Source organism: Mauremys mutica, chromosome 4 (assembly GCF_020497125.1).
Source record: "Mauremys mutica isolate MM-2020 ecotype Southern chromosome 4, ASM2049712v1, whole genome shotgun sequence".
NCBI lineage: Eukaryota > Metazoa > Chordata > Testudines > Geoemydidae > Mauremys > Mauremys mutica.
The window spans coordinates 59,590,756-59,615,618 of NC_059075.1; the positions used below are offsets into that span (position 1 = coordinate 59,590,756).

The 24,863-nt window shown below is 47.5% G+C and overlaps 1 protein-coding gene and 2 long non-coding RNA genes across 4 annotated transcripts in view; 1 reads left to right on the plus strand and 2 right to left on the minus strand.

Moving 5' to 3' along the window:
- Positions 1-7,228, minus strand: part of PLCB2 (phospholipase C beta 2) — a 36,598-nt gene extending 29,370 nt beyond the window's left edge. For both annotated transcript variants that reach the window (XM_045013181.1, XM_045013183.1), the window contains exons 1-3: positions 7,092-7,228; positions 6,537-6,616; positions 538-591 (exon numbers count right to left, since the gene is read on the minus strand). In XM_045013181.1, coding sequence (XP_044869116.1) covers positions 538-591; positions 6,537-6,616; positions 7,092-7,145 — 188 coding nt within the window. In that variant the 5' untranslated portion in view covers positions 7,146-7,228. The remainder of the gene's footprint in view (positions 1-537; positions 592-6,536; positions 6,617-7,091) is intronic.
- Positions 1-24,863, plus strand: part of LOC123368415 — a 38,478-nt gene that overhangs the window by 3,536 nt on the left and 10,079 nt on the right. Inside the window, exon 2 of the long non-coding RNA XR_006578773.1 lies at positions 22,987-23,221. This is a non-coding gene — a long non-coding RNA (uncharacterized LOC123368415). The remainder of the gene's footprint in view (positions 1-22,986; positions 23,222-24,863) is intronic.
- On the minus strand, positions 18,341-23,960 carry LOC123368416. The gene is made up of 3 exons (XR_006578774.1): positions 23,870-23,960; positions 22,074-22,151; positions 18,341-18,406 (listed from the first exon to the last, which is right to left on the minus strand). It is a non-coding gene; the product is annotated as an uncharacterized LOC123368416 (long non-coding RNA).

Here is a 24,863-nt window from a genome sequence, read left to right on the forward strand (position 1 = left end):
AAGAACCAATCAGCTCAGAATTCCTGGATGGCAGTAAGAAACACAGGCATGCCAGCACTGCTACCAGCCAGGCAGAAAGCTCATTTAGAGATGGACCAGGACCAGAATCCCTTAAGCTTTTGGAGTGTGGTTAAAATGAGATTTGGATTTTACCCAGCCTTGGATTTGCAAAACAAAACCCCAACAAATGAGGCTTTATACAACCCGGACCAGCCCTGGTTGTTGATCTCTACTCTAATTGAGACCAGAGGGCTAATCCCAGGGTTCCTCTTACTGCAGTAGCAGGACAGCCCCTGTTAGTGGGCTTTCCAGACCCAAGGCATGTCCCCCATGGCCTAATCCCCTTCTGGGGACAGCCAGAGGAGACAGAAGTCCCTTTCCCTCTTCTTGAGGGAAGGACCAGAACCCCTAGGAGGTAATGACTTCCTCTGGGTGCAGCAAGGCAGACAAAGCCAGGCTGGGCTCTCGTCCCTTCACCCACCTGCTCTGTTTTCGACCTGACTGGGTGCACAATGAGATATAAATGCCTGTACTCACTTCCTGACAGGAATTTTTCCTTCAGCACTGAGTTGCATCTTCAGCTTCACCAGGCTGTGAAAAAGAGCAGATCGGACAAGAACATGCTTGTATAATCTTTCCAGACCACATGTGCCAGGATTCAGGGAGAGGGAAAGAAACTCAGATGTTAACTGCCAAATAGAGTCCTGTCTGCAGCATTGCTGTAGTCGCATTGGTCCCAGGATATGAGACAGACAAGGTGGATGAGGTCATATCTTTGATTAGACCAACTTCTGTGGGTGAGAGACACGCTTTCAAGCTACACAGAGCTCTTTTTTAGGTCTGGCAGATTTTGAGATGCCCCCCAACAGCAGAGGTTTGCTCCCAGTCTTTGGGAAGGAGGCAGAAAAAGTTAGGCAGTCAGCACAGTATATAAATACTTAGGTACCACAATGAGAAATGCCTGAGAAACACTCAAGAAGGTGTTTGTATTTGTTGCTCTACAATTATCCTTGTGGTCAGTTAAATAATATAACATAGTCCTGGAAAGAAAGACTCAGCATTTGTCAGGGCTAATGTGATGCTGGAGGGGATCTTCCCTGGATATAACTCTTGGGGCTTTGGATTTAATTGTTTTTGTATAATACCAAGCATATGCTTAACTGGCTCACTATGTACTTTGGTTTCAGTCATTCTCATTATGGCTATGTCTACACTACACACCATCAGCAGAGGCATGTAGCGTAGGTGTAGCTGCATGCTGTAGTGAAAAGCACACCACATCTGAGCCTCTCTCCACCAGAGTCTTTCCCTGCTGCTGGAGCCTTTCCCCGCTGCCAGTAAAGGCACCAGAAATGGGGAGCTGACAGAGCCTTTCCCCGCTGTAATGGGCATGCTAAATTAAATTATATTATACTGTTCACCCACTAGGTGACACTGTGCATAAAAATCCCTTTTTTAACAACCCTCAACCATACCAGGCAGAGCATTAAAGGATCTTATGATGAACATAGCTGGTATGTATAAGCAAGTTCTGTGACCAGTCTACATCTGGTACAGGAGCATGACAGGGTGTCAGTAGTAAACTAAGAATAGAAACAAAAGGAAAACAGCAACAGATGTTGCAGATAAAAGGAACAGCAACAAAGGTTCCAGGATCTCATCAATATGCCACTCTTCAGTGCCCCAGCGAACTTCAGCTTCCCCAGTGGACAGAATGGAAGCAGTATTTTGCAAGATTTTGAATTTCCAAAAACTCCACAAAGAAACTGGAGATATGCAGCGATCTTCTCTAATATATGCTACGGGGAAGCAGACAGAGCATATCTTTAAATCCTTTGACTTTACTGAAGACAGTCACGGAGATGACTATGAAAGGGTTCTGGCTATGTTCGATGCATTCTTCATATCTCAGAAATGTGGTTTATAAAAGAGCATGTTTTCAACAGAGATTTCAAGAACCAGGGGGAAAATAATGAATGTTTTATAAGAGCTCTGCATACATTGGCTGAAAACTGATTTTTGGGAATGCAAAACGGAAATATCAGAGACAGGCTAGTAATTACTGGGTTAGAAGATAAAAACCTTTCACAGCAGCTACAATTGAAGAGAAATTTAACACTAGTGACAGCTATACAGATAGCAAAAGAGTCAGAATTAGTCAAACAATATAACAAAAGGTAGGAGCAATTTGAAAACCCTGAAGCTAGCTAAGCTATAAACAGACACTTGAGCGTTAAAAGTAATTGTCATAAAACCCCTGTGGCAAGGAGAGAGAATGCTGAGTCTAAAGCTGTGTCTACACTGCCACTTTCAGTGCTAAAACTTTAGTCATTCAGAGGTATGTAAAAACACCCCTCTGAGCAACAAAGTTTTAGCGCAAAGTTTTAGCGCTGAAAAGCGCCAGTATAGACAGCACTCCCAGCGATAAAGCTACCACCGCTCCTTCGGGGTGGGTTTTTTTTTATCGCCAGGAGAGCTCTCCCCCGGCGATAAAGCATGTCTATACTGCCACGTCACAGTGCGGTCGCGCTGTAACATGGGCAGTGTAGACATACCCCAAGAGAGACAAATTCCAACCTACATGCACAAGGAGTGGAAAAAGTCATATCCTAAGAGATGATGCATGTCACAGGCAAACAGCATAATGCATGCATGAAATATGGACATTTTGCAACTGTTTGCTGCACCAAAACAATCAGGACCTTGACTCACATTACAGACAACCAAGAGCCATTGTTTCTGGGATCTATCACTTGTGACGACAGAGAACCTGCCTGGAGAGTGAAACTGAATATTCACGGCAAGGCTATTGCCTTTAAAATTGACTCAGGAGCTGACCTCACAGTCATCTCAGAAGGACTTACAATCACCTTCAACCCTTCCCAAAGCTGAAGTTACCTGAGACAGCTCTGACAGTATTCTGACCTGCATGGGCCAGTTTACTACATAAATAACTTACACTCTGGATGCATAGCTTTTGTCTTTGTATGTGATCTAAGGATCACCGACCAGCAACTTCTCAGCTGCAGTGTGGCAGCCATGATGGGCCTAGTGAGACAAGTGGAAGAACTTGATGGAATATTTGGTCATATTGGACTTTTGAAAGGAGATCCAGCACAAATAACCTTAAGAGACAATGCTGAACCATACATACATACACCTCAAAGGATTCCTACCCTATTACATCATAAAGTGGAAACTGAGTTAAAGAGAAAGGAGTGGATTGTCATATTTGAGAAAATTTCTGAGCCAACAGCCTGGTGTGTGCCAGTGGTACCAGTTATAAAGAAATATGGAAAAATGTGACTCTGTAGATCTTAAAAGACTAAATGAAGTAGTTGTGAGAGAAAAATATATCCTCCCAACACTGGAAGACTTCCTCCCCAAAGTGAAAGGGATACCTCGGGCGGATATCTGGCAAATTTCTTTAGCTAAAGCAAGTGCTACATTTATCACACCCTTTGGGAGATTTTGCTTTCAAAGATTACCTTTTGGAATTACAAGTGCACCTGAAGTTTTCCAAAGAAAGATGGCAGAATTGTTAATGAACACAAATGAAGTTACAGTTTTCATGGATAATATTCTGATATATGGATCTTCAACACAACAAAACCCTCAATGAAGTCCTAAGCCTAATCAGTCTTGACTGATGCTAAACAAGGAAAAATGCATTTCCGCCTATCCCAAATTTTGTTTTTGAGACAGACCATAAACAGAGATGGATGGAATCAGTCCTAACCTTGAGAAAGTAAAAGCAATTTGAAAATGGAATGCACTAATTAATGAACCAGAACTGATATATATATACACTGAGCTAGTAAATTACCTTGGTCAGTGCCTACAAAACCTTTCTACAGTGAGAAAACCACTGAATGAATTATTGGAGTATATCTACACTGCAACTAAACACCCGTGGCTGGCCCATGTCACCAGACTTAGGCTCATGGAGCTTGGGCTGCAGGGCTGTTAAATTGTGGTGTAGACATTCAGGCTCAGGGTAGAGATCAGACTCCTGGACCCCATGAGGGGAGAGGGTCCCTGAACCCAGGCTCCAGCCCAAGCCCAAATGTCTACACTGCTTAAACAACCCTGCAGCCTGAGTCTGAGTCGGCTGTCAAGGGCCAGCCACAGATGTTTAGTTGCAGTGTAGACATACCCTTAAAATTCAACACATCTTAGCTATGGGGACCAAATCAAGACATTTTCTTCAAAAAGGTAAAAGGATTGATCTCAACAGCTCCATTTCTCCAGTACTATAATGTGAACAAACCCACAAGGGTCAGTGCCTAGGTGGGACACTGTTGCAACAACATGGCTCTGAGTGGAAGTCAGTTGCATTTTGCTCTCGCACACTTACAGAAGCAGAAAAATGATATGCACAGATTGAAAAAGAGTGCCTGGCAAGCATATGGGCATGTGAGAACTTCTACAGAGATCTGTGTGGACTGATAACAGACAAGAAACAGCTTGTAACCCTCATCAGTGGAAAAGACCTGGATCAAGCACCGCTCAGATGCCAACTACTGCTAAAGTTAATGCAATTTAACCCAGTTGCAAAATATGTTCCTAGGAAAAATCTGGTGGTAGCAGACACTCTATCAAAGAGCCCAGCATCGCACTCAGCAAACTGTGAGCTTGAAGATGGCATATATGGATGCTGTGGATGCATACAGACCAGTGTCAGGAAAGGGACTCCTCCAGCTAAACAAGCCCAGTCTCGACAGCCACTCACCTTCAGAAAGTTCTAAGTTACATATGAGGCGACTGACTCAAGTATCTAAAGGACACTAAGGAAGTGATAAGAGACTACTTTCTGGTGTGTGGACAATTAAGTGAGTCAAATGGACTTGTGATTAAAGGCAATTTGCATCGTAATTCCAAACAAATGAGTGGGGAAATCCTAAACCTCATTCATGAAGGATATCAAGGATTAATTAAAGGCCGTGAATGGAGGGAGGGATAACTCAGTGGTTTGAGCATTGGCCTGCTAAACCCAGAGTTGTGAGTTCAATTCTTAAGGGGGCCATTTAGGGATCTGGGGCAAAAATCTGTCTGGGGATTGGTCCTGCTTTAAGCAGGGGGTTGGACTAGATGACCTCCTGAAGTCCCTTCCAACACCAATATTCTATTTTAAAAAAAAAAACAAGCCAGCAAGGACATAAAGAATAAAGTATCTGCACATGAACATTGCAAAACTAACAGACCAACACAATACAAGGAACCTTTAATAACAGCACCTCTACCAGCCAGACCTTGGAAGAGACTCACTGCAGATATTATTACCTGGTCATCATGGACTATTTTTCCACATACATAGAAACAGTGTATTTGAAAGACATAATATGCCCCAGTGTTATTGAGAAACTGAAGTCCATTTTTGATCACTCTGGTATTCCAGAACAACTAGTGCTGGACAATGGACCACAATTCACTGCAGCAGAGTTTAAGTCATTCCAAACAAAATATGATTTTGACTATATTACTAGCAGCCGGTGTTACCCAGAAGCAAATGGAGAGGCTGAAAGAGCTGTACAGATGGCTAAGAAAATCTTACAGCAGGAAGAGCCTTTCCTTGCTTTTCTGTGTTACAGATCAACACCAACAGCTGCTACTGGATATAGTTCAGCAGAAATCCTGGTGAGAAGACAACTCAGAACTACTATTCCAACTTTGGAAAAGAACCTATTTCCAAAGTGGCCAGGACGAAGAGAGTAGCCAAATTGGATAAAAAGGCTAACGAAGCTTATAAACACTTTTACAACAGTCGTCACTCAGAGAACTGCCAGGTCTAGAACCTGGTGACCTGTTCACGTCAAACTGGATGGGGGAAAAGAATGGACAACTCCAGCTGTCATAAAGAAAAAGAATTCAGCACCCAGATCATATGTGATTGAGACCAACACTGGAGACTTCAACAGAAACCATCAACATCAACAGCTTGTTTCTCAGAAAGATCAATCAACAGAGCAAACTACAGATGGCAGATGCAGAAGAAGACTCAGGGATTCCAAACTGACCACAGCCAATCATTGCAAGTAATGGATACCCTTTCACCACTGCCAGAGCCTTTTCTTCAGTGGGGGAAGGGCTCCATCAATAGGGAGGCAGCAGGATGCTACATTGCTAAAAACAGCAGTGTAAATGGGTAGGCATGGCTTGGGTGAGTAGAGAACCATCTAGGGCATGTACTCGGGTATGTACCCACACTCTTCAAGCATGTCTTTACTCTGCTCGTCTAAGCCAGGCTTCACCGTTTACACTGTTATTTATACCCCTTCTACGGAGACTATGCATGTATACACCCTACACACTGCTAAAGGAAGGGTGCAGTGTACATGCACCCAAAGTGACATACAGCCCAGATACCGGCATTGCACCTGTTGTTATGGGCAACTGAGTTTAGACAAGGTTTGTTGCTGAATTGCAGAAGCCCTTTGCTCCCAAGGAGCCCACCCTGGCATCATTCCCTATGTAGACAGGCAGGGAGAGCAATGGGTTGGAGTTTTAAAGAGGAACATTAATTGGAAGCTACTTACATTTTCTCCAGGAAAGTGTAGCGAGATGCATTGAATGTCAGTGGGTTTCTAACAATGGACATGATATCCTCAGCCCAGCTCTGGGAACAAAACAAATGCAAACAGAGGTTAGAGAAGTGGCACCAATCAGGACTTGGCATCTGCACGCTGAATGGCACTGACCTCCCATCCTGTCCTCGCAGCCTGGCTACATTGAGGAGCAGTGCGCACCTTCTGGTCCCTGCCACCTGCCTAGTCTTGAGCTCCTGTTTCTACACCTGCTTACAGTGGGACCTTGCACTTACCCTCCTACCCTTCTCTTTGTCCACTTTAACTGCAGGAAGGAGGAGGATGAAGTGAACAGCAGCAGCACATCAATTCCCTCCTTGTGCTTGCAGGGGCTCAAGACCACTGTACCCCCCTCTCTTTTGGAACCGGATTCCTGTCCCTTGCAGCTGGCGAGCTAGCCAGTCATACTCAAGAAGCAGAGAGTTAGAAATCCCACCCTCCCTCTTTCCGCTTATACCGCGATTCCTAGATGTCCCTGGTGGTCCATTCCCCTGAGGTCTCGGATACCTTGCCAACATTCTCTTTGTAGGAGACAAAGTTGTGGAACATGAGATCCACCATATCGGTGCCGGTCACAACAGTCAGAGTCTTGAGCAGGAAGTTGTTGTCTGGGAAATCCAAGTTAAAAACGTCTCGGAGCTTCTGGCTCTGCAAAGGGAAACAAGGTATGAATGAAGGGGGATGGGTAAACTGACACCAGGAAAACAAGACCCAACCCAAACCTTTATCCAAATTTGCATTCAACCTTTATGGAAGCTGGAAAAAGTTTTTAGAAAACTTTGTATATTGTTCATTTTCACTGTGGGCCCCTGTACTTCCTGGGTCCAGTGGGAATGTGAAGAAGTACTAGAGCAGCCTGGCATTTCTGATCTGACCAAGAGATCTCAGGAGAAACTTTCTTCATGCAAGATCTCCAGTTAGGGTTCCCAACTTTCTAATCTCAAAAAAATTAACACCTTTGCTCCAACCCTTCCCGAAGGGCCCCACCCCTGCCCGACACCTTCTCTGAGGCCCCACCCCTGCTAATTTTATCCCCCTCTCTCCATTGCTTGCTCTCCTCCACCCTCACTTGCTCATTTTCACCAAGCTGGGGCATGGGGTTGCAGTGCAGGAAGGCATACAGGCTCTGGGCTGGGGGTGTGGGCTCCAGGGTGGAGCCAGAAATGAGGGGTTCAGGGTGCAGGAGGGGGCTCCGGGCTGGGGCAGGGGGTTGTAGTGTGGGGACGGTGAGGGGTCCAGCTGGGGATGTGGGCTCTGGAGTAGGGCCATTGACTTCAGCAGGAGCTGAAGCAGGCCCAAAGACTTCTTGCTGCATACGTGCAACTAAACTTCTAGGATTCAGAAGTGATGTCTAGTGGGTGTAGGTATAAGGGAGGCTGAGTCTACACTAGTGTACTTACAAGCTGAGGCAAGTGTAAGTGGCAGTCTCTTAGAATCACTTTCACTTACCTCTGAATTTGGCCCAAGTAAGATACAATCAGTTGCTCGCATACAAAACAGGAAATGACTGCCTAGGAAGGAGTACTACAGAAAGGGATCTGGGGGTCATAGTGGACCACAAGCTAAATATGAGTCAACAGTGTAACATTGTTGCAAAAAAAGTGAACATCATTCTGGGATGTATTAGCAGGAGTGTTGTAAGCAAGACACGAGAAGTAATTCTTCTGCTGTACTCCAAGCTGATTAGGCCTCAACTGGAGTGTTGTGTCCAGTTCTGAGTGCCACATTTCAGGAAAGATGTGGACAAATTGGAGAAAGTCCAGAGAAGAGCAACAAAAATTATTAAAGGTCTAGAAAACATGACCTATGAGGGAAGATTGAAAAAATTGGGTTTTGTTTAGTCTGGAAAAGAGAAGACTGAGAGGGGACATTATAACAGTTTTCAAGTACATAAAAGGTTGTTAAAAGGAGGAGGGAGAAGAATTGTTCTTCTTAACCAAGGATAGGAGAAGCAGCAATGGGCTTAAATTGCAGCAAGGGAGGTTTAGGTTGGACATTAGGAAAAACTTCCTAACTGTCAGGGTGGTTAAGCACTGGAATAAATTGCCTAGGGAGGTTGTGGAAACTCCATCATTGGAGATTTTTAAGAGCAGGTTAGACAAACACCTGTCAGGGATGGTCTAGATAATACTTAGTCCTGCCATGAGTGCAGGGGACTGGACTAGATGACCTCTCAAGGTCCCTTCCAGTCCTGTGATTCTATGTCTTCACCTCACAGTAAGCCCAAGCTAGCCTACCCTGGTGTGGCTAGCTTTGCAATGGGGATGCTCCGTCCATGCTAAGTGCTACCCATGTAACTGCATCCACACTGGTACTGTACTAGCCCATGTACTGGGATGAATTTCTGGTGTGCTATCCTATAGTTCTTAGTGATACATTAAACTGGACCATTCTGTTAATTCATTCGCCTGGTGCTCTCTCTTACCTAGCATGGAGCTGCTGTCTGTAGGAAGAACAGGAGAACAATGCTTTAGGTAAATAATTTCCAAGGGGAAATACTCCTCATTACCGCAGATAGCTTTGAAGGCAAAAGCAAACAGCATTTGGCTGCGAGAATTTTTAATGAGAATGTCATTAAGGAATTCAGTCTGCAAACTTCAAAGTGATTTGTAGTGCACCTGACTGCGACTGCTCTTTCTCTCTTGTCCACTAATCATAAAAATTCCCCCAAATTATGGGTCTCACTGACATCAGACCTTCTGGCCAACTGGCAGCACAAGAGGAGGGCTTCTTGGACAGCACCTCCATTCAAATGCTATGGAAGTGCAGCAGAAACGAAGCAGGCAAACCTGAGGTCAAAAAGACAGTGCAGAAGAAGGGTGAAGATAGACCAGAAAGTACACCCCAGGTTGAGCTGTGGGATAGGATTGGAGGTCTACCAGCACCAGTGCTTGATTATCCTGTATTTTCACCACAAAGTAGGATGGGCTGCCCGCCCAGGCTGAAGCAAAACCCAAGATCAAGGCTATGCCCTCAGCTGTGCTTGTTAGCTCAGGCTTAAAGCACCCTCTTAGCCAGGGTTAGAGGTTTTTGTGCATGTGTAAGCAGGGGAATGGTCCCGCTATTGTGGGGAACTTTCCTGGCATATACACTACCCTGGTAAATGGGCTAGCAAAAAGATCTGAGTCCTCGCTCCCACTCCCTTTATCCAGAGGCCTGCCTGAGATTGAGGGCTCCCCTTCCACTCCCCTGTGTGGCAGAGTCCTTGTAACCCCAACAAGGCTGGGCCCAGAATTCCTGGGGCTCAAATCCCCAACCTTGTTGTGGTCACTTAGGTCAGGGTCTAGGGTGTCCCCACTCCTGGGTGCTCTCTCTGCTCTGGATGCTTCCCTGACCCAGTGATCATTCCATACAGTTCAAAGCAAATACAATTTATTAAACAGCAAGTAATTTTGAAAAAATAAGGAATAATGGGAAAGGTTAAAGGAAAATGTCACCCCGCTCTGTGGGAAGGGGACATGACAAACAGCATCTCTGGAATGTAAGGGAAGTTCACAGTCTGTTCCTCACATGTCCCAGGCCCCTTCTCAGGCCCTGGCTGTGCTACAGGGCTGCTGCTGCGGGTCGGACACTTGCTGTGGCAGTGGTTGGGGTGTCTCCCTGCACTGGGCCCGCTGCCCAGCTCCCCTGTCGTCCTTCGGAGCTACTCACTGCACCTTGCTCTGGACTGCTCCAGCTCCAGCCCCAGCTCCACTCTGCCTCAGCACTGCTGCTGCTCTGCCTCCAGCTCCCTGGGCTTCTTCTCTGGCCCCTCTGGCTCTGGTTGCTGCAGCTCTGCTCCCAGCACAGGGCTGCTCTGTGGGCTGCTTCTCTGGTTCTCTCTGGCTGGCGTGACCCTGCTCCCCAGCTCAGCTCGGGCTCCTGCTTTCTCCTTAGCTCGCCCCCACTCTGTCTGTAGTCTGTTCCAGGCAATTCCAGCTCTCATGGAGGATGGAACCTCCTGACTCCCTCATTAGCCTGCCCACCTGTCAATCAGGCTGACCTGGAGCATTGGCCTCTCCCCATTGTTCTTGGGGACTGTCAGTCTCAGGGTCCTGATTTCCCATTGATCCTTCCCCTTTCTTTTGGTACTGGGAGATGGCCAACCAAAAATCCCCACTAAGCTTTACTCGAGTATGGACAGCTAGCAAATGAGGAAATTCACTCTATAGAATAACGGTAAATGTGTGGTAGTGCCAACATAAAAGTGACACGCTAAAGTTTAACGTTTGTAGAAGTAAACATCTTTCTAGGATGATGTGCAGATGTGAATGGTGACGTAAGTTCCTAAATGTTATATGCTTTCAGGTTTATAAACTTATATAAAAGTTTACAAAATGTATAAAATATGTAAATTTTAAAAATGTACAGAAAAATCTTAACTTTAAATGAACAAAAAAGTACTGTATTTTTTTACATTGTGTGTGGCGTTACTGACATATCCTGTGACTGTATAGATCATTGTTGCAACCACTATTATATATTTGCAGCAAATATTGTACAAAGGTTGTTGTGTACGGTGTCTATGGAAAGGTTATGATTTGCTGGGTATGATTATGCTGCCTGTATGTGTGATCATTTTTGTAGTTGAAGTTATGAATATTGGCTCTGTATTTGTATCTCAAAGTGTTTTGATTCTAAGTAGCCTCAGGGGTTGGCTACACTTGCAAGTTACAGCGCATTAAAGGAGCCTCGGGCGCACTAGCTCACTACCCATCCACACTGGCAAGGCACGTAGAGCGCTCTGACTCCATGGCTAGAGCGCTGCTGGTACTCCACCTCGGCGAGAGGAATAACGTTTGATGCGCCCCTGCTGGAGCGCCGCAGCGCCAGTGTGAACGAGGTGTTGCATTACTGTGCTCTGATCAGCCTCCAGAAATGTCCCATAATCCCCTTAAGTCAAATGGCCACTCTTGTCATTGTTTTGGATATGCCCTTTGAAAGCTCCATATGACAGCCGGCTGCTTATCTGCTCTGGGACAAAGCAAACCATTACTGTGGAAAGCTGTGTGTGAGAGAGAGAGAGGCGGGGGGGAGGAGGGTCTGCTGCTGTCTGAACTTACCAGAGAGCAGGCTGACATGCTCTCAGCCCCTCAAAAACCCACTCTCTCTCCCCCCAGATACACACAACACACTCCCTGTCACACTCCACCCCACCCCACCCCCATTTGAAAAGCATGTTGCAGCCACTTGCATGCTGGGATAGCTACCACAATGCACTGCTCTCTGTGGCCGTTGCAAGAGCTGCTAATGTGGCCACGCCAGTGCACTGTCAGCTGTCACTGTGGACAGACTACAGCGCTTTCCCTACTGCGCTCTACGAAGGCTGGTTTAACTCAAATCGCTCTACATCTGCAAGTGTAGCCATGCTCTCAGTGAAGTATTTGGTCAGCTTCTTGAGAAAGGACTATTCTCAGTAAGTGCCCAATCAAGAAACACTTAACTGACAATGGACTTTGGGAGATACCAATCCACATCTGAGCTTTCCTGGGAGTGTTCAAACTAACATGTAAACAATGGCATCGGCCTGTAAAGAACTGAGTCATGCATGGACCTGAGACTTGCCCATGTGGCTCCGAACTCCATCTTGCTGCTGTAACCTTCCACGGGCAGAGAATATAAAAGGCCCTGAAAACCCCTCCGTCTTGTCTTCAATCCTGCTTCTTGCCTCTGGAGGGACTTTGCTACAAACTGAAGCTCTGAACAAAGGCTGTGGCTACACTTAGCACTTCAAAGCGCTGCCGCGGTAGCGCTGCTGCGGTAGCGCTGCCGCGGCAGCGCTTTGAAGCGCTAAGTGTAGTCAAAGCGCCAGCGCTGGGAGAGAGCTCTCCCAGCGCTGTCCGTACTCCACCTCCCTGTGGGGAATAACGGACAGCGCTGGGAGCCGCGCTCCCAGCGCTGGAGCTTTGACCACACTGGCGCTTTGCAGCGCCGCAATTTACAGCGCTGGAGAGGGTGTGTTTTCACACCCTGCTGCAGCGCTGCAAATTTGTAAGTGTAGCCAAGCCCAAAGGACTGAATGACCAATCCCAGCTATGGATGTACTCCAGAAACTTGATTTGAACCTGAAGTTTATTCCATTACTGCTACAAGCCTGAACCAAGAACTTTGCCATTACTGTACTTGTATCCGACGAAGTGGGTATTCACCCATGAAAGCTCATGCTCCAAAACGTCTGTTAGTCTATAAGGTGCCACAGGACTCTTTGCTGCTTTTACAGATCCAGACTAACACGGCTACCCCTCTGATACGTGACACCATTACTGTATGTAATTGATTCCATTTAACCAATTCTAGCTCTCATCTATATCTTTTTCCTTTTATGAATAAACCTTTAGATTTTAGATTCTAAAGGATTGGCCACAGCGTGATTTGTGGGTAAGATCTGATTTGTATATTGACCTGGGTCTGGGGCTTGGTCCTTTGGGATAAGGAGAACCTTTTACCTTTTACTGGGGTATTGGTTTTCATAACCATTCATCCCCATAACAAGTGGCACGGGTGGTGCTACTGGGAAACTGGAGTGTCTGAGGGAATTGCTTGTTTGACTTGTGGTTAGCCAGTGGGGTAAAACCGAAGTCCTCTCTGTGTGGCTGGTTTGGTTTCCCTTGGCGTGCAAAGGAACCCCAGCCGTGGGCTGTAACTGCCCTGCTCTAAGCAATTTGTCCTGAATTGACACTCAGAAGTGTCTCACCAAAGGCAGCATCATTACAAGGGGCCAACAGTCCCCTTACATGTGGAGAGAAGGGGGGCTAAGGCAGCACCTGGGCTATTGGCTGGGCTAACTCTACAGTGAAGATATATCCTTGTAAAACACATGCAAATACATGCTTTTATTCTGTTTTACAATTCAAATCCCAGCTCTTCCTTTCCTGCCACTGAGTTTTCTGTTCACATTTGGATTGTAAATGGCCAGATTTCAAAAACAGCTCAGCACCCAGAACTTCTTATGTGCTTGTGAAATGCAATGTACACCCAAAGGCATGCTATACATTACAAGGTGTTCTTTTTCAGGCATTTTCTATTATATTTTTGGGGAGTTCAATGCTAGTTGAGTCTGTGGGAAACATCCACCTTTAGGAAAAGGTAGATACTACCCCAGGACTATAAAACTAGCATCTGTGTCTACCAAGAGCAAAGCACCTCCTCTCATAGGGTGATTCCAACAGCCAACATAACATGAATGCATTTGAAATGTTGAGAGGGGAGCGAAAAACTTTGAGGACTTCAATAACTCAGACATAGGTTAGGGGTTTGTTACAGGAATGGGTGTGTGAAATTCTGTGGCCTGCATTGTGCAGGAGGTCAGACTAGATGATAATAATGGTCCCTTCTGACCTTAAAGTCTACGAGTCTATGACTGGAACAAAGACTTTTAAAAAAAATCACCCACAAAACTTTTATTTTATAACAGAGTAGGAATCTGTAGCACAGTCTTGTAGTTTTATTTTGTGATTTCTGACCAATGCAGAGGAATATGTGTATAGCACATGCTTCCCTTTTCGCCTCTGCCTACACAGCAAGCCCCCTGGTATGATCAGGTCAGACTTCACTGATCCTTAGGGTTACCAGGCACCCGGTTTTCGACCGGAATGCCCGATCGAAAAGGGACCCTGGCGGCTCCGGTCAGCAGTGTTGACCAGGCTGTTAAAAGTGTGGTCAGCGGCGCAGCAGGGCTAAGGCAGGCTCCCTGCCTCCCCAGGCTCCGCACGGCTCCCGGAAGTGGACGCCATGTCCTTGTGGCCCCTAGGCAGAGTGGCAATCAGGGAAGCTCCGCACGCTGCCCCCACCTCCACAGCGCCTCCCCTGCAGCTTCCATTGGCTGGGAACCGCAGCCAATGGGAGCTGCAGGGGCGGCACCTGCGGGCGCGGGCAGCGTGCAGAGCCCCTTGGCCCCTCCGCCTAGGAGCCGGACATGCTGGCTGCTTCCAGGAGCCGTGTGGAGCTATGGCAGGCAGGGAGCCTGCCTTAGCCCTGCTGCACTGCTGCCCGAGAGCCGCCTGAGATAAGCACCACGCGACTGGAGCCCGCACCCCCTACCCCAGCCCTGAGCTCCCTCCCAGAGCCTGTACCACCTCCTTCACCCCAACCACCTTCCCCAGCCCTGAGCCACCTCCTGCACCCAAACTCCCTCCTGGAGCCCACACTCCGCACTCCTTCCCACACGCCAAACACCCTCGGTCATAGCCCAGACCCCCCTCCTGTACCCTAAACCTTTCGTCCCCAGCCCCACCCAAGAGCCCACATCCCCAGCCAGAGCCCTCACCCCCTCCCATACCCCAACTTCCTGCCCCAGCCCAGAGCCCCTTTCCGCACCCTGAATCCTTCATTTCTGGTCCCATCCCAGAGCCCGCACCCCCAGCTGTAGCCCTCACCCTAAGCCCCTACCCCAGCCCAGTGAAAGTGAGTGAGGGCGGGGGACAACAAGTGTTGGGGGGGGATGGAATGAGTGGGGGAGGGAGCCTCAGAGAAGGGGCAGGGCCTCAGGGAAGAGGTGTTCGGTTTTGTGCGATTAGAAAGTTGGCAACCCTACTGATCCTCATTACAAAAGGCTTCATGTCATATGATTTTAGTCTTCAGTTTAACGTCATCCTACAGACCTGCTGGCTGTTGTCCAAATTATTTATCTCCCACGTACTACACCATGAAACTGAGACAATAGAGAAATTGTGGTTTATGTTGAAGAAGTTTCCTGTATTTGTTAGAAGCTGTCTCCTCCTCCCCTTCCTTTTCTGTTATTTGGTGTTGCTTATCATGCAGGTAGGTCCCTTTGTTGCTCACAGTTAAGTCTTGACAGTCTGAAAGCTGTCATCTAGAATTGCTGCCTTTGAGTTTGTTCTGTTAGACAAACTCATCACATTCAGTACTGGCAATATCTTGATGCTGTCATCTCACCATGACAAAACATCATGTTTGCAGCTTTTTATCCTCAAAGCACTTTATAAACATTAACTAAGGGCTAGTCTACACTTACCAGCTGGGTCGACGCGGTGAGTTCGACTTCTCGGAGTTCGAACTATCGCGTCTAATCTGGACGCGATAGTTCGAACTCCGGAAGCGCCAGGGTCGACTTCGGTACTCCACCACTGCAAACGGCGGTGGCGGAGTCGACCTTGGAGCCGCGGACTTCGATCCCGCGGTGTCTGGACGGGTAAGTAGTTCGAACTAGGGTACTTCGAATTCAGCTACGCTATTCACGTAGCTGAACTTGCGTACCCTAGTTCGACCCCCGCTTTTAGTGTAGACCTGCCCTAAGGAAGCCTCACAACACTCCAGTAAAATTAATTGTTATCCCCATTTCACAGATAGGGAAACTGAGGCATGGAAAGGCTTTAAATAGGGAAGAAAGGTGGTCTTTCGGTTAAGGCCCTGGACTGGCTTTAACTCCCAGCCACAGACTTCACATATGACCTTGGACAAGTCACATACTCTCTGTGTGCCTCCGTTTCGTATCTGTTAAATGGGAATGACCTTACTTAGGGGGGTGTTGTGAGGATAAATTCAATCAGGTTTGTGAGGTGCTCAGTACTGTGGTGAAGGAGGCCATGTGGCTGCCATACATAAAGATTGCTTGCACCAGCCCACAGAGTCAGAGCTGCAGACAGAACTCATGAATTCTAGCTCCCAGTCTAAAGCTCAGACCACACTCCCTTATTATATCACGACAGTTTCTGCCTGTCATGCTGCAATTTCACAACACAATCAGACACGGTGCCATTTTACATGAGATTGCCACAGGGCCGCCCAGAGAGGGGGACAAGTGGGGCAATTTGCCCCAGGCCCCGGGCCCCGCAGGGGCCCCGTGAGCCGCTCTGGGTTTTCAGCAGCACTTTTGCGGCGGGCCCTTCACTCGCTTCGGGTCTTTGGCGGCGGGTCCTTCAGTGCAGCGGAAGACTCAGAGCGAGTGAAAGACCCGCCGCTGAAGTGCTGCTGATGCCTCGGAGCACCACCCGGTGAGTACAAGTGCCGCAAGCGGCAGAAAAAAAAAAAGCCGCGATCGGCGGCATTTAGGCTGCTTTACCGCCTCCACTTCATTCTTCGGCTGCATTCGGCGGCGGGTCCTTCCCTCCGAGAGGGACCCACTGCTGAATTGCCACTGAAGACCTGGCCCTGCCCCAGGCCTCCTGAATCCTCTGGGCAGCCCTGGATTGCCATGTAAAAACAGGGATGATATCATTAAAAAGCAGGAGAGGTATCAGTCCTATAATTCATGCCCCAGCCAAAATGGGACAGTAGAAATGTACTTTATAAACCAGCAAACCAGTGATTCAGCTTTAATCTCAGCTCTCCCCTCTTTTCCCACTCCCCTGATTTCCCTAGTAGCCTCACCTGAACAAACCAAAGTCAGAAGCCAGGGAAACAAACTCTCCTATGCAAATATAGGCAAAGAACCATGCTGACTGCTAGAGTTGGAGAGAAAGCAGCCTTTCCTCACCCTCAAACACAATGCCAATATCGAAAAGCTGTGGCAACTGAATGGTAGTTAGCTTTTACTCCAGTGCTATATGCTGGCAACATGATGGAGTTGTTATAAGGCAGCAGCTCCACAATATGGCAGCGAGTATGACTGCTGAACACGTCTAAGGAAAATCTAAGGCCAATAGTAAGATGTAATGCTCACTTTCTTATTAGCTCTGCCCTATCCCTACACATAAGGACAAGGCTTAATGCTGAGCATTCTCTAATTCTCACGACGGTGAGGGCCATTCTGCTGACATGCACGGAGGGCTCCACAGCTCCCAGTTCTCACAAGATTTAAGACCCCATCACTCTGAGCAGCACAGGTAGCTAGCAAAGAGTTGAGGGAGAGGAGTTATCCAGGTGAAGTCCCCTCAGCTCTTGATGTTGCCCATGAGAAAGTCACTTGGATCATGTGGGAGTTGGGAACACAGTGGGACACAGAAGCATGGGGCACACCTTCCTGATGTCTGGCCGAACTAGAATTCATGTATTTTAATGGAGGATTCTGCCCTCATTGCCCCTAGTCATTTTTGCCATTTTAGTATAAAATTCAATTCCTAAATAAAACTAAACATTACAGGGGTGGGGGCCAGACAACTCCATGCCCCAGGGTGCCAAACAGGCACCCCCACCAAGCACTGAGCCTTTCCTGCCTGCCTCCTCCCCATGTATTTGTAAATCACAGAACTGTAGGACTGGAAGGGACCTTGATAGGTCGTCTAGACCAGTTCCCTGCACTGAGGCAGGACTAAGTATCATCTAGACCATCCCTGACAGGTATTTATCTAAATTGTTCTTAAATACCTATGACAGAGATGCCACAGTTTCCCTAGGTAATTTGTTCCAGTTCTTAACTACCCGTACAGTTAAAATTTTTTTTTCTAAGGTCTAACCTAAATCTCTCATTCAGCAATTTAGGCCCACATGAATTTACAGGCAATGGACCCATGCTTGCTTCTCACTCTCTCCCATATAGAAGTGCCCGTACAGCCCAGTGTGGTAGCACTCTTGTTTCCAAGCCTGAAAATGACAGGTGGTTCAAGTCCTATGCCAAGGTTTGTGCTCATATGCAACGTAGCACTAGAACTGTTAAGATATGGCACTCTTCATCTGATATGTTTGGTTACCTGCATTAGAAGTGCGATACTGGTTCCAGTCACTGCTTTGCTAGTTTCTAATCCATTGGTTAGAGAGAGCTCTGTGTAGTGCTCTGAGATACCTTCAGGGCAGTATGAAAGATACTATCTATGCAAACACGTGGCACATGCTCCAGCAAGGGCTCAGCCTTGAACAGAAAAGGACCACAGACTCACCTTGGGGATTTTGGCAAATTTTCCTACTCGGGTGTCTCGGATGCTGGTTATATCCAAAAATTCCATTTCCTGCAAAAGAATAAAAACAAGGAGAAGGCTGGCACTTGGAGGAGGAAGGGGAAGGACAGCAAGAGAGGGAAGGGTTAGAAAGGGAATGGCAGGGCTCTCTGGTGGCTCTCACTCACAGCCCTGCATTGGGGTCAGTGTGGAGCTGCACTTCCAGAGCAGGAACAATGGCACAACTCCCGGCCACACAGAGACAGCACCTGCTGGAACACTGTGTAATCTGACTGCTCCCCTGGTCAGTGCAGAGGAACAGTGATATGTGGCTCCACCTCCTTCCTTTTTGGGGTGGAGGTCCTGGCAGGGAACAGTTTCTGGGGCAATAGAGCCTGAGGGCTGCAATTCTATCAAGCTCCTGCTCTGAGGGAGAGCACCTTGCACACCCACCAAAGAGCATGCCACAAACTTGCCCTAAGAAGGAGGCAGGCAAGAGGCTATAGCAGGGGTGGATTGCTGTTCAGTAAAGCCCAGTTAATCAGACAGGGTGGTATCTCTGAAGTGAAAATAGGGACTCTGCACAGAGTCCTGGAAACATCTGGCAAGATGTGCAATGCTTAGTGAGCACTCAGGAGGGAAGGCACAGCACTTATACTAACTGAACAAGCACTCAGCTCCGGCCAAGTCTGCTCACACTTGTGGAAACATCTAGTTCACAAAGGCAGACTCAAAGGTTTAATACAATAATTAGCATAGCTCCTCCTCTAATAACATGACATCTTGCTCCCATATGGGTGCCCTTAAGGCCTGTCAGGGCCAAGCAGTTACCACTGGATCTGGGATCAGCAATATGGTGTGTGTGCAAGGCAACTGAATCAGCTACCAGCCCAGCCACAGAAAGTAGTGTGACAGTCCACAGTTCACCCCAGTCCCTCACCTGTTACCCATGTCATCAGTCTGCCTACTTCCCCCAGGAGTGTCATTCTGCTTATCACCCATGTCACCCACATAATCTACTGGGGTCAGCCTGTTCTGTGGCTGCATCCGCCCATTCATTGCCATGGCCACACTCTCCAGACTGGCCAACCCATGGCCCATGCCAACCCATACTGCCAGCAGCCTGCCTATCAGCTACACCCAGCAGCCGTTGTCAGCTCACACAACGCCCAGAGACTCTCTCAGAGTGGGAAAGATGCCAGACAAATGTTTCTCCTAGGATGTAAAGCAGGCAGATGTGCCATGTGGCTCTCAGATTTGCTTACAGTTTGTACTAGATGCTAATCAACTAGTACTGCATTTCCCAGTAAAATTAGGCACTTGAGCTGTGTCTCTACCCACAGCAGAAGGCCTGCTTCCCACAGCTCCACAATTCCAGTACCAGGCCTGCTGCTCACACCCTTCCACAGACTCAGCATCCTTTGCCCAAATAGCAGCAGGCCTTGTCCCCAACTCTGAACACCTCGCACCTGTTACTTACCCTGCACATCTGCTATTTTAGGGAGAAGGGAGGGGGCGGTCACAGTGTCTGTCAGGTTTACAAAAACTGGTGTTTCTCCTGATTTTTGTAAATCTGTTCCAGAGCTGCCCACTTGTTCCGCTGTGTTGCAGGAGGAAGCAGACACCCTATAGCAGGGGTGGCCAACCTGTGGCTCTGGAGCCGCATGCAGCTCTTCAGAGGTTAATATGGGGCTCCTTGCATAGGCACTGACTCCGAGGCTGGAGCTACAGATGCCAACTTTCCAATGTGCTGTGGGGTGCTCATTGCTCAACCCCCTGCTCTGCCCCAGGTCCTGCCACCACTCCACCCCTTCTCCAAGGCCCCTGCCCCTTCCCCCGAGCCTGCCATACCCTTGCTCCTCCCCCCATCCCACCAGAGCCTCCTGTGCACTGCAAAACAGCTGACTGCAGCGGGTGGGAGGTGTGGGAGGCCCTGATTGGCGGGGCTGACGATGGGCGGGAGGCGCTGGTGGCTGAAGGAACTGGGTGGGGGGTATGGCCAACGCTGCTGACATATGACTGAGGCTCTTTGGCAATATTCATTGGTAAATTCTGGCTCCTTCTCGGGCTCAGGTTGGCCACCCCTGCCCTATAGCATTCCCTATAGCTCCACTCCTGCAACCAGGATGAGTAGATCTAGAGTGCCCTCAAGCAGAATGCCAAATGTTTCAGGAGGAGACACACAGCAGAAGGAACTGCAGACATTTCAGGGGAATATAACGGCATAAGATGCTGCTGCTAACAGCTCCTTATCTCACACGACTGCTGTGCCGACAAGCGTCATTGTGGCACCGTTGTGAGGGAGTTCACCATGCTGGAGCCCCAGCTGGCACTGGCAATCACTGTTATGAGGAAACCGTCACAGCGAAGATGTCACTAATAGCGCCCAAATCGTCCCAGCTATTGTTATTGCTAATGTTATTGCTGCTGTCTCTTTATCTGCCATGCGTCAGTATGTGGGTCATGAGAAGGAAGTGAAGTTGAACCACAGTGGACTAGAAAGCGGAAGTATGTAGGCCCAGCCTCCCACCTGCCATCTCCCAGCACACTCTGCCTCTTAGGGAATTGGATTTTTTCTCCTTGCCCACTGCATCTCCCCTGCTTAGGTGCTGGAACTAGGGGTGCTGCCTCACACATGGGCTTGAAGTGGTTTCCATTATATGCAGGGTTTACAGTTTGGTTCAATGGTCTCAGCACCCCTACTATACAGACTGTTCCAGTATCCCTGCTCCTCTCCACCCCTCGCTCCAGCTATGGGAGAGTCTGCATGCTCCAGTCTGCCTCTCCCTTGCTGGGTACGTCTACATCTGAGCTGGGAGGTGTGATTCCCAGCTTGTGTGGATGTACCCACACCAGCTCTGCTTAAGCAAGCACATTAAAAATAGCAATGTGTCAAGGGCAGCAGAGGTGGCTGCGTGGGCTAGCCACCCAAGTACATACCCATGGATCCAAGCAGTTATGTACTTGGGTGGCTAGCATGAGCCACTCACCATGCTACTCTGGCTACATTGCTATTTTTAGCAAGCTAGTGCAAGCACATCTATGCAAGCTGGGAATCACACCGCCCAGCTCAAATGTAGATAAACAACTGTGTGTTCCAGTTTAGCACTGGAGGAACCAATATCTCCCTCTGGAACTGAGGTGTGCTGTCTTCCATCTTCTTCCTTCCTCTCTGTTTTCAGCTCATGCCTGGATAAACTTCATACATAGCTCTTGGAAGCATCAGCACACAACTTAGCTACAAGCATAGTCCATACATGTTTCAGGCATGTAATAGTTGTAGCTTTTGGCCTAGTAGGCTGTGCACAGGGCTCTCACTCGAGAGTCCTGGGTTGTAGCCCCAGCTCTGCCATTTACTCATTCTGGACAATTGACTCAGCCTGTCTGGTAAATGGGGATATTAATGCTTACTCACATTTGTAAAGTGCTAGGAGATGCATGGAACTAACGAGCTATACAGTGCAAACAAAACCTGTGACAAAAAAGGAAGCGCTCATTTCCCATCAACACCTGCAGCCTAGTTCCTCTGATTCCCTGCTTTATCCTGGAATTGCCCAGGAAATTCCTGCAGGGGCACCTGCCACAGAACAAGTGGCAGTCCCCAGGCCCTTGTGTGGTGCTTTCTTCTAAGATGGGATGTGTTCTGTGGTTAGCTGCCTGGCTGCTGACCAAGTCTCCTTGCTCTGGGTACTTTTACAAACTCCAATTCAGAGACATAGCTGGAAAGCTCAGCACTTACCTTATTCTGATATGTCCAATATAAGTAAAAGCCCTTTGGATCTACCCGGAGAATCACAGGCGAAGCATTCGTTGTGTCCTGACAAAACCAGGAGAAAGAAGGTTTAAAGCTTTGGAGAATCTGTAAGGGAATGTAGTTTCCCCTGCAACCCAGACTTGGTGAATCACCTTCGACTATTCTGTGGTCTGTGTAAAGTGGCTAATTGGTTTGAGTTCAGCTCCAGCAAGTGAGAGCCAAGGGTTATGGAAGCTATACTAACCTATACTGCTGCTACCCATAATGGTGGGTCCCACTTCCAGATCAATGCTGAGCTGAGGCACATTGGCAGCAAAGTGTGAAGGAAGGATATGTTGCCACTGTGTCCTGTAACTCCCCTATGAGTATCCAAGGGACTTAAATCTCCAGGGTTGGCACCTTCTGTGAGCACTAAACACTGCAATAACCATCTGTCTGTCATGCTCTCCCTCTCATCGTTCCACTCCCTCCTTTCACTGCCACTTTGTCTCCTGTTCTGCAATAGGCAGAAAGATCATGTGGATACACATACCTACCCATGTCCCCATAGTTCTCAGTTAGTTCCCTGAGCTCACTGCTAGGAGCTGGAAGCGCATTCTGGACACTGACATGCAAATGAGGACCCCACCGGCCACATTTCTAGATTTCCCACACTCTCCCACCAAATCAAGCTTTTTAAAACCAAGCAGGGTCTTCAGTGTAGAAGAGCCCAGAAGGACCTCCTTCCTTCCTGTCCACATGAGGAACAGATCTATGCTAGCTACAACTGGGTTCAAACAGAGTTTATTCAATCACCCAACATTGTGAGATCTTAGATGTTGCATAAATTATCATGAACTCTTGCTGAGAATTGGCACAAACCATGCTCATCCCTGCCTCTATCTCCTTTTCTTAACAGGATAGGCTTTGCCCCTTTGGCTATAGGCCCACATGAAGAAAAAGACAGACTGAGCACACACATCCTAAAACACATGCATCGAGGTTGGCCTGTGAGAGACTGCAGGAGGGAGTGAATTCCAGAGATGAGGATCTTCCATCAGAATGTCCTGCTGCCCATGCCCTGGAGTTCAACCCCAGGGACAGAGAGCAAGGGCTGTCTTGTGGAACACAACTGTTGTGATGCGGCATAGCAGGTGAGATGGATGTGGGAACCCAGACCATTCAGAGCTTTGTAGTTAATAAAATCCTTCACTTGCTCTTGGGGGTGGATTGGGAGCCAGTGCAGAGCATGGATTATATAAGGTTTGTGATCATAAATTACAAGTATGTTTCAATTAATTTCATCTCACACCCCAAACCTATAGTACTTTCTTTGCAAAAATTCATCACTTAAATAAGAAGAAACCCCAAATCCCGAAATGTCTGGAAATGAACAGCTAGGGGAGCCAGGCTGTTCTCCTTTGTGGAATAATCCTTTCTCATCCATCATAATTTCCCTTAACTCATACTGCCTCACCCACCTTAACTTTGCCCCCTATATCAAAACATCACTTGGGGTGAATTTCTGGCCCTACTGAAATCAAGAGCAAAACTCTCATTGACTCTAAGGGGGCCAGAATTTCACCTTAGAAATCCTATTTCCTGTTCAAGGGATCCATTTCCAATAATCACTTAGGGATCAATTGAGGAGTTACTTTCTGTAAGAGACAGCTTGTAGCTTTGCTGCCCTGCAACAGCCCTGGGACATAATTGTAACGTAGAGAGTCACAATTTGGTGTCTGGTTTTCCATTGCTCCAGGGAGAAAGTAAGTTGTTCCATCCCTTTACTTGGCACAGCTTACTTTCCACTCTGTGCTGGCTCAGTTGCACTGGCTGCTGCTTTTTATGGATGGAGTTAAGGCCCTGCACACTCCAAGCCCCGATATGTGGCTCCATGAAGGCTATTTAATCCGTGCACTGTGGTCTGTGATGGGAGTAGCCCACACAGAGGCTTTATGACCTCTTACTTATGTGCCATGGGTCACAATGTACTGAAGTGAATGGAGCTACTTGTGTGAACTTGCCAAAGACAGTAAGGATTGTACATTCAGGATGCTTATAATTTGTTCTCACTAGAATAAATAATAAATAAAGTAGAAGTATGTTTAAAACTGAATCTGGCCATATTTAGAACATAAGAACGGCCATACTGGGTCAGACCAAAGGTCCATCTAGCCCAGTATCCTGTCTTCTGACAGCAGCCAATGTCAGGTGCCCCAGAGGGAATGATCAGAACAGGTAGTCATCAAGTGATCCGTCCCCTGTCGCCCTTTCCCAACTTCTGGCAAACAGAGACTAGGGACACCATCCCTGCCCATTCTCGCTAATAGCCATTGATGGATCTATCCTCCATGAACTTATCTAGTTCTTTTTTAAACCCTGTTACAGTCTTGGCCTTCACAACATCCTCTGGCAAAGAGTTCCACAGACTGCTTGTGTGTTGTGTGAAGAAATACTTTGTTTGTTTTAAACCTGCTGCCTATCAATTTTATTTGGTGACCCCTAGTTCTTGTGTTATGAGAAACAGTAAATAACACTTCCTTATTTACATTATCCACACCAGTCATGGTTTTATAGATGTCAATCATATCCCCCTTAGTCGTCTCTTTCAAACTGAAAAGTCCCCGTCTTATTAATCTTTCCACATGCAGAAGCTGTTCCATACCCCTAATCATTTTTGTTGCTCTTATCAGAACCTTTTCCAATTCCAATATATCTTTTTTGAGATGGGGCGACCACATGTGCACGCAGTATTCAAGATGTAGGCGTACCATGGATTTATATAGAGGCAATATG